Genomic DNA, 17,656 nt, shown 5'->3' with positions numbered 1-17,656 from the left:
TTGCCAATCAGAAGGTCGGCGGTTTGAATCCCCGTAACGGGGTGAGCTCCCATTGCTCAGTCTCTGCTCCTGCCCACCTAGCAGTTTAAAAGCACATCAAAGTGCAAGTAGATAAATAGGTACCGCTCCGGCGGGAAGGTAAACGGTGTTTCCGTGCGCTGCTCTGGTTCTCCAGAAGTGGCTTAGTCATGCTGGCCACATGACCCGGAAGCTGTACGCCGGCTCCCTCAGCCAATAAAGTGAGATGAGCGCCGCAACCCCAGAGTCGGTCACGACTGGACCTAATGGTCAGGGGTCCCTTTACCTTTACCTTTTCTCTAAACTATAAAATGTTGTAACCTTTTCTCTTAGGGGAGTTCCTCATTCCTCTTGATCATTTCAGTTGCCCTATCCTGAACCTTCTCCAATTTCACAACATCCTTCCACATAAGAGCATAACAAGAGCCAATGGACCATTTAATTCCGCACTCCCAGTGTTTGTTCGAAACCACATCAAAGTGCAAGTAGATAAATAGGTACCACTCCGGCGGGAAAGTAAACGGCATTTCCGTGCGCTGCTCTGGTTCACCAGAAGTGGCTTAGTCATGCTGGCCACATGACGCGGAAGCTGTACGCCGGCTCCCTCGGCCAATAAAGCGAGATGAGCGCCGCAACCCCAGAGTCGCCCACGACTGGACCTAATGGTCAGAGGTGCCTGTGGTACTCGACACCTGTGGGATGCTCAGCAGGATCTGAGCACAAGAGCCTTCTTATCCTGTCCCCTCCTGTGGTTTCCAGCAACTTCTATTCAGAAGCATTGCTACGTCTAATGTGGTGATTTTTGAGGCGATTGTAACCTGTGAAGTAGGAGACGTGGCCAGAAGAAGTAACAACAACCAGTATTTTTTTGTGCTTGCGACATTACTACAATCACCTCCATCGACATGGAACTGACTTCGGTGTCACTCAGCAGTCCCTTGTTGGCTCGAAAAGCAATGATATCTTGCAACTCCAGCCTTGGCATTCTCGGAGCCTCAGGTGCAAGTTTTGTGACATGTGCTATTGAAAAGTTTAGTGCTTCAAAGACCTCTGAAGGACATCATTCAGGCGCCTTTTGAGGTTAAAGAAAATGATAGGCTAGAGAAGGAATGTGGGGGGTGAGGGGAGCTCTTCTAGCTATTTGAAGCAATTGCAAAAAATCCCAGAGAAAGGGTGACTGGTGCTTTTGTAGCTTTTCAGCCACAGGCTCTTGCTGTTGTTGGAAATAGCCAGAGTTCACGGTTTTTGAAACATCTCTCTTTTCTGCTTGATTTGATTCTAGTGAGAGATACATTTCAAGACACACACACACACACAAACACACACACACACACACACAGAGAGAGAGAGAGAGAGAGAGAGAGAGAGAGAGAGAGAGAGAGAGAGAGAACTCAGCTATACAGCTGCAAATAAACCGTTTTGTGTTGTAAAGTGCATTATAGAAATGTAACACTAGATGGCAATGGTGAGCTATGGCAAATTTGATACATTGTTCAAAACTTTTTTTAAAAAAAGAATTTTCACAACATTTTTTATATGTGTCTAGATTCCAGAAGAGAGAGAGAGAGAATTAAGAAAGACATTAAGGTTGTCTGCTATAGCACTGAATACCTGCTCTACACCACCAAATCAGCAACAACGGTTAAAGCTCCATACTCTCCAAGTGTCCCAGTTTTCCAGGGATAGTCCTGGAATGACAAAAGCCATCCCGACCATGTGCACACTGCATGTTTAAAGCACATTGTGTACCTGAGGTGCCTGCCCCCTTAAGAGCCATCCGCTGGCAGTTGGAGCTGTTGGAACATAGAGGGGAGGCGACCATTATCATTCTTCCTTTGATTTCCCTGCTATGCGAGCCTAGAAAAAAAAATTGAGGCCTTGTCTCTGCAACACAGGTTAGTAGTTATGGTCACATACACATACGGACACACTGAGGTCCAGCCCTACCATTGGGTAGAGTGCAGCATCTGTGAGGCGTTGGAGAACAGACCTGTGCGTCCCATACAGCCTGCTAATGTGACCCCAAAGCTAACCTCTGACTGGGAGCAGCCACCGAGACCACATAACACTGGTCTTGAAAGACCTACACTGGCTCCCAGTATGTTTCCAAGCACAATTCAAAGTGTTGGTGCTGACCTTTAAAGCCCTAAACGGCCTTGGTCCAGTATACCTGAAGGAGCGTCTCCACCCCCATCGTTCTGCCCAGACACTGAGGTCCAGCTCCGAGGGCCTTCTGGCAGTTCCCTCACTGTGAGAAGTGAGGTTACAGGGAACCAGGCAGAGGGCCTTCTCGGAAGTAGCACCCGCCCTGTGGAACGCCCTCCCACCAGATGTCAAAGAGAAAAACAACTACCAGACTTTTAGAAGACATCTGAAGGCAGCCCTGTTTAGGGAAGCTTTCAATGTTTAACAGACTATTGTATTTTAATATTTTGTTGAAAGCCACCCAGAGTGGCTGGGGTATAAATAAATTATTATTATTATTATTATTATTATTATTATTATTATTATACAGTGGATGATGCTGTCTTGTCAGCAGTGCTGAACAAAGGGTCAACAGACATTTTGGCCATCTTTTGTAGGTGGACTAGGAAGTGGGGCACGATTTTGTCCTTCACCAGAGGCAGGAAAATGTCTTGGGGTAATCTTGGGATCTCCATTCTTAGAGGTAGGAAACATGAAAGTTTACAATATCAGGTGGTTACATGGCTGGAGACATTTTTATGAGAAAATGTATTGTGGTATCATGAGAACACAATACCTTTGCAATGCTGCGGTCTGAAACAAATATGTTCAAATCTGCAAGTACTATGTTTGCATGTTAGCAATTAAATAAAAAAGTGTCCTTAAAAAAAATTTAATGTCAAAAAAAAGGTTAAAAGTAAACCTAACATCTGTGAGAAATTCCAGATCAGAAGCTCTTGGAAACTCTTGGATAGGAACAGGAAGCTTAATCCTAGACGATCACCATAATTCTCCCTTTCCCTTTGGAAATAGGTTGATCACAGGTTGTAGCTGACAAAACAAATTCTATATTTAGTGGCAGCATGATTTTTGGGCACCCAAATTGGTTACCCGATTTGATGCAAAACTTGTCCAACATACTTCAATTCAGGAATAAGCAGCTGTCCCATACAGGGATCAAACCTGCAACCTTGGCATTATCAGCACCACGCTCTAAGAGGCAGGATGTGGAACTGAAAAAAATATCATAGCCTGGGATTTCAAGAACTTGGATTAGGACAGCCTTCCCTAATCGGGTTCCCTCTAGATGTTTTGGGCAACCCCATCATCCCTGACCATTTGTCATGCTGGCCAGGGCTAAAGCTAGATTGTAATCAAAAACATTGAGAGTGTGCCAAGTTGGGGAATTATTTATTTTATTTTTTATTGCATTTACCGTATTTTTCGCTCTATAAGACGCACCTGACCATAAGACGTGCCTAGTTTTTAGAGGAGGAAAACAAGAAAAAAATTATTCTGAATCTTTTATTTCTGTAGAGCCTCTTTACAAAAGCTTGATTTTGAAAGTGAACAGGAGAAGCATTTTAACAGGCATTAGTGCTTGGATTTCATTCTCTCACAGGAAGCCCCAGAAAAAAAAGATGGGATCATCTGGCCGTTTGCAGAGATAGAGGCACATGGTTTGGGCAGTGATGGAATCCAAGACTGACTGAAGAGGGAAAACAAGAATAATGTTCTCCTGTCTGTTTGTCAAGTTGTTCAGGGGGCTATACAAGGGCTATCACACAACAACCTCACAATAACCCAGTGAGGTTAAGGTGGCCCTCTCTGCGCAGCGCCTCTCTAGAGAAGCGGGAGGAGAAATGGAGCCCCTTCCGTTTTTCCTCCCGCTTCGCTGAAGAGGTGCTGCGCAGAGAGGGAGAGCTGCACAGCGCCATTCGCTCCATAAGACTCACACACATATCCCCTTACTTTTTAGGAGGGAAAAAGTGCATCTTATGGAGCGAAAAATACGGTATATACCACCTTTACTCCAATGAAATTAAGGTGGTGTGCATGGTTCTCCCCCTCCTCTCTGAATTTCCCACAACAACCCTGTGAGGTAGGTTAAGCTAAAAGGCAGTGACTGGCCCAAGGTCACCCAGTGAACTTCATGGCTGAGTGAGAATTTGAACCCTGGTCTCCCAGGTCCTAGTCTGGCACATTAGCCACTACACCACACAAGGCTGAATTAGTGGGAAAGGCTGTTTGAGCTCTATAGTCTTATTCTATTTCCAGATAGGTGAATGTGATGAAGCTGCCGAGTGATTCCTGAGCCTTTTTTAGAGGCTGAGATAATGGATTCCCTGAGGGATAGCGACGAAGAGGATGGCATAGAAAAACCTCTTCCGTCTCATGAAGCCTATTTATGTCAGGGTAAGTCTCAAGATCTCCCGAGTGAAGGGAAATGGGATGGTTCACTCTTGGGTGGTGGGAACCAAGTTCTGCAGGGAACAGTTGGAAGAGTTAGGTGTGGAAAGAAGAGAGAAATGGCAAATCAAGCTTTTAGACTACGCCAAAATGGCAAAACTGACCGGAAAGCTCAGGGACCAAGAAGACAAAAACTTAAAGAAAGAATGGGGGAAATTTACAATTTATTTAGGAGACAACTGTAAGCAGATGAAAACATCAGCAGGATTTTAATCTCACTTGTAATGTAACAAATACTATGGACAATGTGGATAGATTTAAAATGTAGATTATGAAATAATATGCAGTTGAAAATGTTGACAGTAGGACCCATGGATCAGATGGGGGGGAGTCTTGAGATCCAGAGAAACCTCTCTATATGGATATGTATTTGGTTTTGTTATAAATTTACATTTGTAAAATCAAATAAAAGCAATTTCACACACCCCCCACAAAAAAAAATGGGTGGAGGGAAGTACTGGGCTGTGGGGGAGGGAGGTGAAGCGATTAATTGAAACTGTTAAAGATTGGTATAGGATTTAAGAGATTTAAATTTTCATAAAGATTCTATAAGGAAAGCAGAAAGCAGAAAGCAGCAAGAAATATCAAGTAAAGATATTGGAGAGGAGATCAGTGTAAAGGAAAACATGAGACTTATGGTTTTGTTACATATGATTTTATTTTGGAGTTATCTGTTTATTTTGGAGTTGTTTGTTGTAAAGAATGTATATCATGTGAATAAAATAATAAAGGATTTTTTAAAAGGAAGAGTTGGGTGTGGTAAGGCCAGAGAAGAGAAGGTTAGGAGATGGACATAACAGTTGCCTTCAGATATCTGAAAGACTGTCTTTGCAAATGTTGGAGCAGACGTATTCTCTGTTGCTCCAGAGAACTTAGAACCAATGGGTGGAAATTGCAGGGAAGCAAAGATTCCCAAGCTACACTTTATGAGAAACAGCCTGATGCTCAGAATTAAACAGACTGCTTTAGGAGGTGGTGGGCTCTCCACAAATAGTATCTCTGCCGAGCTATATGGCTACTTGTCAGGGAAGCTGTTGCTGCATTCTACATTACAGAGCCTGTGCTGAGCTTCAGGGTTAGACCAGATAAGCTTCAGGGTTACTTCTGGTTCTATAATTCCATTTCCCCAAAATCTCGCTGTTGTGTGGAGAGAGAGTAACAACAGCTTTGTTTCCTTTCTTCTTTTTAAGGCTTGAAACAGCTATACCAGAACCAGCAGCTATGCGATGTCACCTTGGGCGTGGAAGGAAAGAGCTTTCATTGCCACAGGTGAGTCTGTACCATTGCAGGCAGTGGTAACCCCTTGCAGACAAAACAAAATTTGTTTTGATCCTGGCCTATTTCCCACCACAACAGGGACAATGTTGTTTTATGTAGAAGGAACTTTTCAGCAGGTAGATCTAAATGGCTTTTGGGTCCCATGTGCTCCTGTGGAAGTTCTAGTACTTGAGCCATACACTTACTCGGTGCTTGTATCCAGAAATATAAATCCCCTACCTACCGTATTTTTCGCTCTATAAGATGCACCAGACCACTGGACACACCTAGTTTTTGGAGGAGGAAAACAAGAAAAAAAATATTCTGAATCTCAGAAGCCAGAACAGCAAGAGGGGTCGCTGCGCAGTGAAAGCAGCAATCCCTCTTGCTGTTCTGGCTTCTGTGATAGCTGCGCAGCCTGCATTCACTCCATGAGACGCACACACATTTCCCCTTACTTTTTAGGAGGGAAAAAGTGAGACTTGTAGAGCAAAAAATACGGTAACTCTTTCCCTTCTGGTGGTTTCCAGCATGACCAATAGTCAAGGATGATGGGAGTTGCTGTCCAAAACCTCTGGAGGGCAGCAGGTTGGAGGAAGCTGCCCTACCCCAAGGCCTGCCAGTTATCATCACCTCTGTCACATCTGCCTTGAGTTTCAACCTATTAGGTCTCACTCTGTCCAGAATAGCATCTAGGCAATCCAGGAAGACACAAGTACAGCTGAATTGGATGAAAAAGAGAGAAATAGAGTCTTGTCAACATATGGATGCCAGCACAGTTCAAATCAAGGGACTCCTTGCATCTGAATGCAGATTTTTCTCCAGTGTTGGGAACAAAGGTCCGTATAGTTAAAGCTATGGTTTTCCCAGTAGCGATGTATGGAAGTGAGAACTGGACCATAAAGAAGGCTGATCGCCAAAGAATTGATGCTTTTGAATTATGGTGCTGGAGGAGACTCTTGAGAGTCCCATGGACTGCAAGAAGATCAAATCTCTCCATTCTTAAGGAAATCAGCCCTGAGTGCTCACTGGAAGGACAGATCCTGAAGCTGAGGCTCCAATACTTTGGCCACCTCATGAGAAGAGAAGATGGAGGGCACAAGGAGAAGGGGACGACAGAGGACGAGATGGTTGGACAGTGTTCTCGAAGCTACCAATATGAGTTTGACCAAACTGCGGGAGGCAGTGGAAGACAGGAATGCCTGGCGTGCTCTGGTCCATGGGGTCACAAAGAGTCTGACACGACTAAATGACTAAACAACAACAACAAAGGAACCTTGTGATATCCCACAGGAGAATAGTCACTAGTTAGAGCAGCAATGACTCCACATTACCTTCTGAAAGCACCAGAGGGCACCCCACAATATAGTGCCACTCTGTCCTAAACCTGAGAAAGGTCCAGGAAGACTGGATGGCCAGTCAAATGAAAGAGCACTGAGAGGTCTTAGAGCAGGGTTCCCCAAGCTTGGGTCTCCAGCTGTTTTTGGACTACAACTCCCATCCTCCTTAGCTAGCAGGACCAGTGCTCAGGGATAATGGGAATTGTAGTGCAAAAATAGCTGGAGATCCAAGTTTGGGAAACCCTGTCTTAGAGAATCCGAACAACTCTCCCTTTTCCATGACCAAAAAAGAAAAAGAACATTAGTCAGAGAATCTTCTTGTTCCCTTTCATGATTCATGGCCTCCTCAGTAGTGGCTCCACATGTATAGAATGCTCTCCCCTGACAGGCCTACCTGGCAACTAATTTAATGCATTTTTGGTACCAGACAAAAAAAAAACCCAACCCTTTTCATTCTCTCAGGTTTTTTAAGTGTTTCTATTTAATTCTAAATTCTCTACTTCTGCTGTTTGTAATGCAGCTTACCCTCAGTGTTTTAAAACTGCATTTTGAAGCTTGTTCTGGTTTTTGTGATTTTACTTGGCTTTACTCTTTCCCTGCACAATGCCTTGAAGGCAATAATAGTGGGGGGGGGGTCCCTGCATAGCTGTCAACGTTTCCCTTTTTAAAAGGGAAATTCCCTTATTCCAAATAGGATTCCTCGCAAGAAAAGGGAAAAGTTGACAGCTATGGTCCCCTCTCCAGTAAATATAGCTAATAAATAATGTGCACGTTTCTTCTTTCCAAATGTAGGATGCTGTTGGCGTCAGTCAGTCCTTATTTCAGAGATATGTTTGTCCATTCTGAGTCACACAGCGGGGAGATCCAGCTTGAGGACATCACTGCTTCCACACTCCATTGCCTGCTAGACTATCTCTACACGGAAGAGGTGTCTCTCACTGCAGAAACTGCCCAGGACCTCTTTACTGCAGCTAGCAAGCTCCAGATCCTTCCACTGAAAGAGACTGCTGGAAGGTAATGCAAGTGTCAAGTCAATAATAATAATTTAAAAATTTTATTTGTACCCCGCCCTCTCTGGCCAGAGCCGGGCTCAGGGTGGCTAACATCATGAAACTAAGACAGGATACAAAGAAGTACAGGAGTTCCCCTCTCCCTTCTCACTGATAAGAATTAACAAGCATTTGGTAGATCTATAGTCCTTCTATTACAGCATTATGTTGCAAGCACAAACAAGCAAACCTCCATAAAGATATCAGTTGCCTACTCTGACTCCTCCCCACTTCTGCAGCAAGAGGCGGGCCAGCGGGAAGTCTCTCCCCCCCCCCCGCCACCCATGTCTCCTTTGTTCTCTGACACGCTTGGACCTCTGAGTTTGGGGGAGGGAGGGGTTCTCCCCACTCCCGATTGATGTATCGCCCAGCTGCTCCCTCCTTTCTGGTTGCTTAGCTACTATATCATAGCTGGGTAGCTCCTCTCTCAACTGTGCAGCTTCTGCGTCTGCCTGTCTCTCTGCTTCTGGAAATGCTGGAAGCAGGGAGGGGGGAAATATTCCTACTCTTCTATTAGGAGTTGATCTCCTTGTGATTGCATTTCCCAATCTTTCGATCCAGACCAGTACCTGACAGCAAGGAAGTCGCCTCATTCCATTTAAAAACTTTTGCACACATTGCAAGACTGCCACATTCCCAAGCATAGCAAACTGAACACCTAAGAACATATGGGTGTAAGAGGACACCTGGTGGATCAGGCCAAAGGCCCATCTAGTGCAGCATCCTGTTTGCACATTGGCCAACCAGGTGCCTATGGGACAGAGCACAACTTTGCATTCTGAACACCTGACTCAGCATTGCGCACTAACTGTAGCTTCTGCATCAAGCATCAAGTGCAAGAGCTCATCATGGAGTGGATGGGTTAGTCATTGAGAAGTCTTAGAGAATCCAAACATTAGTCAGAGAATATTCTTATCATTCCCTTTAAAAACCTATTCATAAATATTGAATAGATCAGGTGTTCCCAAACTGTGGTCCACAGATGATCAATGACCCACTGTAAAAATACAGTTAAAAGTCCACACGGACTTTAAACTATATTATGAGGCGGCAGCTTTTTGCTGGCTGAAGGAATGGCTACTTCTTGAGAACACAGACATTCTTGATCTAGAAGGGTATGATAATGCTTTTGGATGGCATGCATATTTGTGGTATGGTAAGGATAAAGTACAAAGGTCGTTCAAAAACCATATTGTCAGGAAAGCGTTGTTTAATGTCTGGGTCAGATATAAAGATCTTTTGGAGAATAAAACCCCAAGGTGGCTTTCTCCAATGGAGGCTAAGGCCTTGAAAAAACTTAACATGGAATCTAAATGGCCAAAATATTGTGAAATTTTGGAGCAGGAGGGAGATAAATGGAAATTGCAGAGCTATGAGAAACTTAAAGATAAGGTGCGTGATTGGCTACATTATTTTCAAATAAGAGAGGCCTATAATTTGGACAGGAAAAATGGCTTCCAGGTGGAAAAATCGAAGCTGGAAACAGAATTGCTAGAACCCAGTGCTAAGGTATTGTCGAGAATGTATAACTTGCTGTTGAAATGGAATACTGAGGATGAAACGGTTAAATCTGCTATGATAAAATGGGCACAAGATATTGGTCATAACATTATGTTCGCTGACTGGGAACGGTTGTGGACCACCGGTTTGAAATTTACGGCATGTAATGCCTTAAGAGAGAATATTATGAAAATGATGTATAGGTGGTACATGACCCCAGTCAAGCTTGCAAAAATCTATCACTTGCCCGATAATAAATGCTGGAAATGTAAAGAGACTGAAGGTACATTCTTTCACCTTTGTTTTTTTTTTTTATAATAATTTTTATTAGTTTTCCAATTTTAAAACAAAACAACCACAACAACATAAAGACATCGACAAATACAAACAAACACAAATATAAGTTCTTAACCTCATTTTCATAAGCCTCCTTTCTCGGACTTCCCCATACCTCACCCTTTTTACATCCTTATTTTACAATTTTTCAGCAACCATTTTAGCCAATTAAATTTAAATTTGTTATCTTTCTCAATTTCACCTTAAATCATCAAACATTTTCAGCTGTAATTCTGCATCTTCCTTCCCCTTGACATTTTAGCACTCATCAATATTGTAACAGTTCTTAAGATAAGCTTTGAACTTCTTCCAGTCTTCCTCCACCGTCTCTTTCTCTTGGTCGCGGATTCTGCCAGTCATTTCTGCCAATCCCATAAAGTCAATCACTTTCTTCCAGTGTGGGGAGTTCTTGTGTCTTCCAATACTTTGCTAGAAGGATCCTTGCTGCTGTAGTGGCATACATAAAAAAAGTCCTATCCTTCCTTGACACCAATTGGCCGACCATGCCCAAGAGAAATGCCTCTGGTTTCTTGTGAAAAGTACATTTAAGTACCTTCTTAATTTCATTATAAATCATTTCCCAAAAGGCTTTAATCTTTGGGCAGGTCCACCAAAGGTGAAAGAAGGTGCCTTCAGTCTCATTACATTTCCAACATTTATTATTGGGCAGATGATAAATCTTCGCAAGTTTGACTGGGGTCATGTACCACCTGTAAATCATTTTCATAATTTTTTCTCTTAGGGCATTTCATGCCGTGAATTTAATACCGGTGGTTCATAACTGTTCCCAGTCAACAAACATAATGTCATGACCAATGTCCTGTGCCCATTTAATCATGGCTGATTTAACTGTCTCATCTATTGTATTCCACTTCAGCAACAAATTGTACATTCTTGATACATTCTTAGTATTGGGTTCTAACAGTTCTGTTTCCAATTTCGATTTCTCCACCTGGAAGCCAATTTTCCTGTCTTGTTTAAAAGTTTCCATTATTTGGTAATAATGAAGCCAATCTCGCACCTTGGGCTTTAATTTCTCGAAACTCTGTAGTTTAAATTCACCACTTTCTTGTTCTAAAATTTCAGAATATTTCGGCCATTTGGATTCCATGTTAAGTTTCTTCACCTCCTTAGCCTCCATAGGTGATAGCCACCTAGGAGTTTTATTTTCCAACAAATCCTTATACCGAATCCAAACATTATATAATGCTTTCCTAACAATATGGTTTTTGAAACCCTTGTGAACTTTAACCTTGTCGTACCATAAATATGCATGCCAACCGAACCTATTATCAAATCCTTCCAAATCCAGAATATCTGCATTCTCAAGAAGTAGCCAATCTTTCAACCAGCAGAAAGCTGCCGATTCATAGTACAGTCTCAAATCCGGCAGGGCAAACCCCCCTCTTTCTTTTGCATCAGTAAGTATCTTAAATTTTATTCTGGGCTTTTTGCCCTGCCAGATAAATTTAGATATATCTTGCTGCCACTTCTTGAAACAGTCCAGTTTGTCCACAATTTGTAATGTCTGAAACAAAAATAACATTCTAGGCAATACATTCATTTTGATCACTGCAATTCGGCCTAACAAGGAAAGCTTCAAATTCGACCATATTTCTAGATCTTTCTTTACCTCTGTCCAATATTTATCATAATTGTCTTTAAATAAGTTCACATTTTTAGATGTCATGTTAATCCCCAAGTATTTTACTTTCTTTACCACCATTAACCCAGTTTCATTTTGGAATCTCTCTCTTTCAACATTTGTTAAGTTTTTTTCCAGAACTTTAGTTTTTAGTTTGTTCAACTTAAATCCTGCCACCTGACCAAAAAATTGAATTAACTCTAACTCTTTTTGTACTAGTGTCTGGCTCTTGTAAAGTCAATACTAGGTCATCTGCAAATGCCTTCAATTTATAGTGTTTAGCTCCGACCTGAACTCCTTTTACCAGCTGGTCCCCCCTGATCATGTTCAACAAAACCTCCAGGACTGATATAAAAAGTAATGGGGATATCGGGCACCCCTGCCGTGTCCCTTTTTCTATGGAAAGTTCGTCAGTAACCACATTGTTTACTATTAACTTAGCCTTTTGTTCAGAATATATTGCACTTATACCATTTTCAAACCTTTGACCTACCCCCATCCCATGGAGATTCTTCTTCATAAACTTCCAAGAGATATTATCAAAGGCTTTCTCCGCGTCCACAAAAATCAGGACTGCTTTCGTATTAATATTTACAGTTAGCAGTTCCATAATATCAATTATGTTCCTTGCATTATCTGATAAGTGTCTTCCTGGGAGAAAGCCTGCCTGGTCCTTATGAATCTCCTCCATTAACACCCTCTTCAGTCTTTTTGCTAAAATGTCAGCAAATATTTTGTAATCCACATTAAGTAGTGATATAGGGCGGTAGTTCTTGATCTGGTTTTTTTCGGTTTCAGTCTTTGGTATAAGTGTGATGAAAGCTTCTTTCCACGATTCAGGTGCCTTTTTCCCCTCTAATATTTCATTACAAACCTCCTTAAGCGGCTGTACTAACCATTCTTTCAATGCTTTATAATATCTGGAGGTTAGTCCATCTGGTCCTGGAGATTTCCCTAGTTGCATATTTTGAATGGCACCCTCCACTTCTTGGTCTGTTATTTTCTTATTTAAGATCAACATACTTTGTTGCGAAATTTTTTGTAATCCATATTTCTTAAGAAAATCTTCCATATCTCCTTCATTTTCCGGCCCTTGTGCATATAATCTCCTGAAATAACTCTGAAAGCAATTACTAATCTCATTTGGTTTAAAAATGTTCTTTCCATCCACCTCCAGGCTTGTGACTGTATTTAGTTTCTGTCTCTTCTTCAGTTGCCATGCTAGAAGTTTCCCACATTTATCCGCTGATTCAAATGTCCTCTGTCTCATTTGCTTAATTTTCCATTCTATCTCCTGGTTCATCAATTCCATATATTGCATTTGATAGAATTTAATTTCTCTCAGAATTTCATGAGACTTTGGTTTAGACCTCAATTTCTTTTCTCCTTCTTTTATTTTTTCCAGAATTTTGTCCTTCCTTTCATTTTGTTTCTTTCTCTTTAAAGAGTTCTGTTGTATCAGAAAACCTCGCATCACGGCCTTACTTGCGTCCCAAATCACTCTTTTCTCGACCTCTGTCCTCAGATTTATCTCAAAGTAGTCCTTCAGAGTTTTTTGGGCCTTTTTGTAAATCTCCACCTCTCTGAATAGGGTGTCATTCATTCTCCATCTGAAAGATCCAGCTGTTGTTAGTTTCATTTCCATCTTCACTGCGTTATGGTCGGAGCATGTCTTTGGGCAGATTTCCACCTTTTTTTATCCTTGGAGCCATTCCACTAGTAATCCATATTTGGTCTATTCTTGTCCATGTCATTTGTGCCTCTGAAAAGAATGTTCCCTCTCTCTCAAGAGGGTTTCTTGTTCTCCAAATATCAATCAAATCCATATTTTCAGTCATTTCAAAGAAGGTCTTAGGTAGTCTCCCATCCTTAGAGACTACCTGTCTTTGTGCTTTATCCATGTTTGTAGAGACGACGCCATTCATATCTCCTAGTAAAATCACCTTATAATCCAAATAATCCGTTAATGTCTCATGCAATTTCTTGTAAAATTCTGCCTTCCCTTCATTTGGTGCATAAATGCCGACTATCAAAAGTTTTTCTCCTTGGATTTGTATCTCAATTGCCAAAGTTCTTCCATGTTCATCTTTAAAAATCAATTTTGGGGCCAATTTTTCCTTTACATAAATCACCACTCCTCTTTTCTTGACTTTATCTGATGAAATAAATTCCTGTCCTAATCTTTTATTTATAAGTAGTCTTCTGTGTGCCCTTGTTATGTGGGTTTCTTGTATACATATCACATCCAATTGTTCTTTTTTCAAAATATGAAAAACCTCACGCCTTTTTCTGGGAAGGTTGAGCCCATTACAATTCCAGGTTAAAAATTGCAGAAACATTTTTGGTTAGTTGCCTCCAGCTGCTCCCCGCAGCTGTTCTTCTTCCAAAGGTGATTTCAGTCCAAATGTCAAGTTTCCAAGGTCTGCCTCAGAGGTCGAGTCAGGGGCTCCTTTCACAAGGTCCTCCTCGTATCTGTCTAGGAATTGTTCTTTATCTTGCACTGTTTTTATACATTCTTTCACCTTTGGTGGACGTGCCCAAGGATCAAGGCTTTCTGGGAGATGATTTATAATGAAATGAAAAAGGTATTTAAATACAATTTCCTAAAGAAACCAGAGGCCTTTCTCCTGGGCATGGTCGGCCAATTGGTGCTAAAGAAGGATAGAACCTTTTTTATGTATGCTACTGCAGCAGCAAGAATACTCATCGCAAAACACTGGAAGACACAAGATCTACCCACCCTGGAAGAATGGCAGATACAAGTAATAGACTATATGGAACTGGCAGAAATGACCGGCAGAATCCGAGATCAAGGAGAAGAGTTGGTGGAAGAAGATTGGAAGAAGTTCAAAGTTTATCTACAAAATCATTGTAAAATCTATGAGTGCTAAGGGCAGTGTAAATGAAATGATGGGGTTCTAGTGATTAAGATAAGGAAGAGTATAAAGGGTAAGATAAAGGGTGAAAACGAATATGAATGAGCTTGCTGAAAAAACCTTTAAAGTGGAATACAAGAAGGGAAGGCGGGAGGGAGCAAGGAAAATAAGGTTTTGAAGACTACTAAAATGAACCAGAGTTTTCCTTTTAATTTTTTTTATTATTATGTTGAATCTTTTTTATGTTTTCTTCTTTTTTCTTCTTATGATTTTTGATATTGTTTGTATTTCTGATGTTTGTTGTTTCGGAGTTTGTTACCTTTTGTAAAACTTAATAAATATTTTTTTAAAAAAAATAAAAAATAAAAACCGCACAGTGTCTAGCACAGTGTATTACAACAACGGGGGGGGGGGGGATATTAAGTGGCCTGCCAAGATAAGTGGTCCATGAGAAAACAAGTTTGGGAACCACCAATATAGATCGCAGGGCCTTTTTGGTGATGGCACCCCACAGTTAAGGAACTCTTTCCCAAATGGCTTTCCCCTTTATTGGCCTCATTTAGGCATGAAGTTTCTTTGGAATGTAATCATCCTTTTTGTTGACACTGCTACTCTGTGCATATCATTATAATGTTGATAGAAATATTTATTATTGATATTGGTAGCCTGGGGGTAGCCAACATGGTCTGTCCAGATGTTTTAGACTACAATTCCCACCAGCACCAGCCAAGATAGGAAGGAAAATGGAAACTGTAGTCTACAGCATCAGGGAGGGGAGGCACCATGTTGGGTCTACCCCTCTGTTAATTGCTCAATGTTTCTGTTGAGAGAAGGGGGGGGGGACATATCAACATGGGGAGATACGTAATTCCCAGAGCAATATTTTATCCAAACATTTCAATGGGAGAAGGCATTGGTCTCTAAAACTGATGGCATCTCTTTTGTTTCCCTGCCAGGTTTCTCGAGATGAACATCTCCATGAACAACTGCCTCAGCCTTTACAGCCTGGCTCATCAGCACAACCACCAGCCTTTGCTTGACGCAGCCTCGTGCTACATCAAGCAACACTTTGTGCCCCTCGCTAAGCAGGAAGCCTTCCTGAACCTGGAACCCAAAGCTTTAATCAACCTCATCTCCTCGGACAACCTGGAAGTGCCCTCTGAGCTGATCGTCTACCAGGCTGTGCGCAACTGGGTGGAGTTTGCGGCTTCCGTGCGCCTCCCGCTGTACAAGGAGCTCCTCGGACATGTCCGCTTTTCGCTGCTCACCCACGAAGAGCTCATCGACGTCCAGGCAGACACCGCAGAGTACTACAGGCACGTGCGTCTGAAGTGGAAGGAGCTGGATGGGGCAGGGAGGCTCCAAGCGAGTGGAGGGCTCAGGAAGGGCATGTACGACGACTGCCTTGCTTGCCTGAAGGTCGACGAGAGCAGGACCCAGGATGGAGATGACCCAGAATCCTACCTGTACTGTTTCGACCCCAACGCAGAGAAATGGGAGACGTTGCCACCGCTGAAGTACCTGAGCTACTCTGGATGTGCCTCCATGGGCTGCAAGCTTTACTTGTCTGGAGGTCAGAAGGCCGACTGCTCTTTTGTGGACACTCTGCATCAGTACGATTCCTTGACCAGCCAATGGACACAACTCCCGTCCATGTTCACAGCCCGGGCCCTCCACCCCTTTCTGGCCTGTGAGAAAAAGCTCTATGCTGTCGGGGGCTGCAACGATACTGGCCCTCTCTCTTCTGCGGAGGCCTTCAGCGTTGAGCAGAAAGCATGGGCCCCTATCTCCAGCCTGCCCCTTGCCGTAATGTACCCAGCTTCAACTGTGCTCAGGAATAAGCTTTACCTTGTAGGGGGAAAAGCCTCCAGGAGCTACAAGGGGCTTCTGATCTACGACACAAATGCCGACTGGTGGAATGAGGTGCCCATGGACTTTGCCTGCTACGGTGCAGCGGCTGTCTCAGTCAGTAACGGGATATATGTTTTCGGTGGGTACACCGAGGAAAGGGGCAATTTCCTGGTCCAGAGCGCCATGGCCACTGAGGAGCTCCCCAACTGCACCAAAGGGAGCTTTTACCTCTTTGAGAATGGCAGGGTGAGCTGGGAAGTCACTGTCCCAGAGCTACCGATAGCCTTGGCTTTTTCTTGCGCGGTGGAATGGCAAGGTAAGATCTACCTGTTGGCGGGCAAGGACGAAACCCGCTCCTATAACACAATTTACAGCTGGGTTCCAGAGGACACAAGCTGGACCCGGTGCCCTGAGGAAATCCCCACGACGGCTTCCCAGATGAGAATATCCAGCGTCGCACCCCTGAAGATGCCCAAAAAACCAATCCAGCTCCTTCTGTTTGGCGCCGCACTGAGCCCAGCGGTGTCCGGGGTGGATGATGTCAAGAAGCAGCAGCTGAGCTCTTCTTCCTCTCGAGAGGGCTGCAGCCTTAACTGCTGTTGGGGTGGAAGATGATTCCCCCAAACGCTTCAAAGGCTCCATATGCTTCCCTGTGTTTTTAGGAATGGACTCCCATAATAAAGGTCTGTCTCTCATCTGAAAGTAGGACTTTGCTTTGCCTCCAGCTCCCATTTATTTCATTGGTGCTGCCCTCGGAATAATGGGGTTAAGGACAACAGGAACAGAAGAGCTTACACCTGTCCTGGAAGCTTAATTAAGAAAAAACAAACCCCAAGTTCTCCTTGAATTTTGTATTCTGGTATTTTCCAAGGCATGGATGGAGAATCTGTGGCTGTCCAGATATTGTTGGACCCCAGATCCCATAAAGCCCAGCAAACATAGCCGATGGTCAGGGTTTTAATCCAGCAAAATCTAGAGGTCCATGGACTACTTGTTCCTGTTCTAAATAGGGATGGCTCCATCTGTCAATTTCACTTGCTCATTTTCCCAGTCCTAAACTCAGTTCTTCACATTTTCGCATCAGTTTCTGAATTCTTTTACTTAAGTTCTTGAGAAAATTCAGCAGCATGTTATTGCAAATTCCTCCTACGTGTTTTTGTATGCAATTTTGCCTAAGAAGACATATTTTTGCAAGGTATTCCTCCCACTAAAATAATGACTTTTCATATGTTATTTTCACTAATATATGCAGTCTTATTTGGCACCGCAAAATTCAAAGAAGTGCACATTTCGAAGGGTGGCCGTGTCTCAGTTTGCAAATTGCTTTGGGAAATGTGGATTAAGTACATT

General features: G+C 42.8%; 1 protein-coding gene across 2 annotated transcripts; it reads left to right on the top strand.

Annotated features, from left to right (window-relative positions):
• The first annotated feature begins 1,801 nt into the window (after window positions 1-1,801).
• On the top strand, window positions 1,802-17,011 carry LOC307220385 (kelch-like protein 26). Of its 2 annotated transcripts, XM_079984333.1 has the most exons (5): window positions 1,802-1,913; window positions 4,261-4,398; window positions 5,643-5,721; window positions 7,842-8,063; window positions 15,412-17,011. In XM_079984333.1, the coding sequence occupies exons 2-5, from the start codon at window positions 4,320-4,322 to the stop codon at window positions 16,919-16,921; spliced, it is 1,890 nt and encodes a 629-aa protein (XP_079840459.1). In that variant the 5' UTR covers window positions 1,802-1,913; window positions 4,261-4,319; the 3' UTR covers window positions 16,922-17,011. The 2 variants fall into 2 exon arrangements, with proteins under 2 accessions (XP_079840459.1, XP_079840460.1); XM_079984334.1 differs by lacking the exons at window positions 1,802-1,913; window positions 5,643-5,721 and having other exon boundaries at window positions 4,264-4,398.
• Window positions 17,012-17,656: the final 645 nt, after the last annotated feature.

The sequence above is a fragment of the Podarcis cretensis genome, assembly GCF_951804945.1.
Source record: "Podarcis cretensis genome assembly, chromosome: 7".
NCBI classification, from domain to species: Eukaryota; Metazoa; Chordata; class Lepidosauria; order Squamata; family Lacertidae; genus Podarcis; species Podarcis cretensis.
This window is presented reverse-complemented; position numbering and strand designations above follow the sequence as displayed.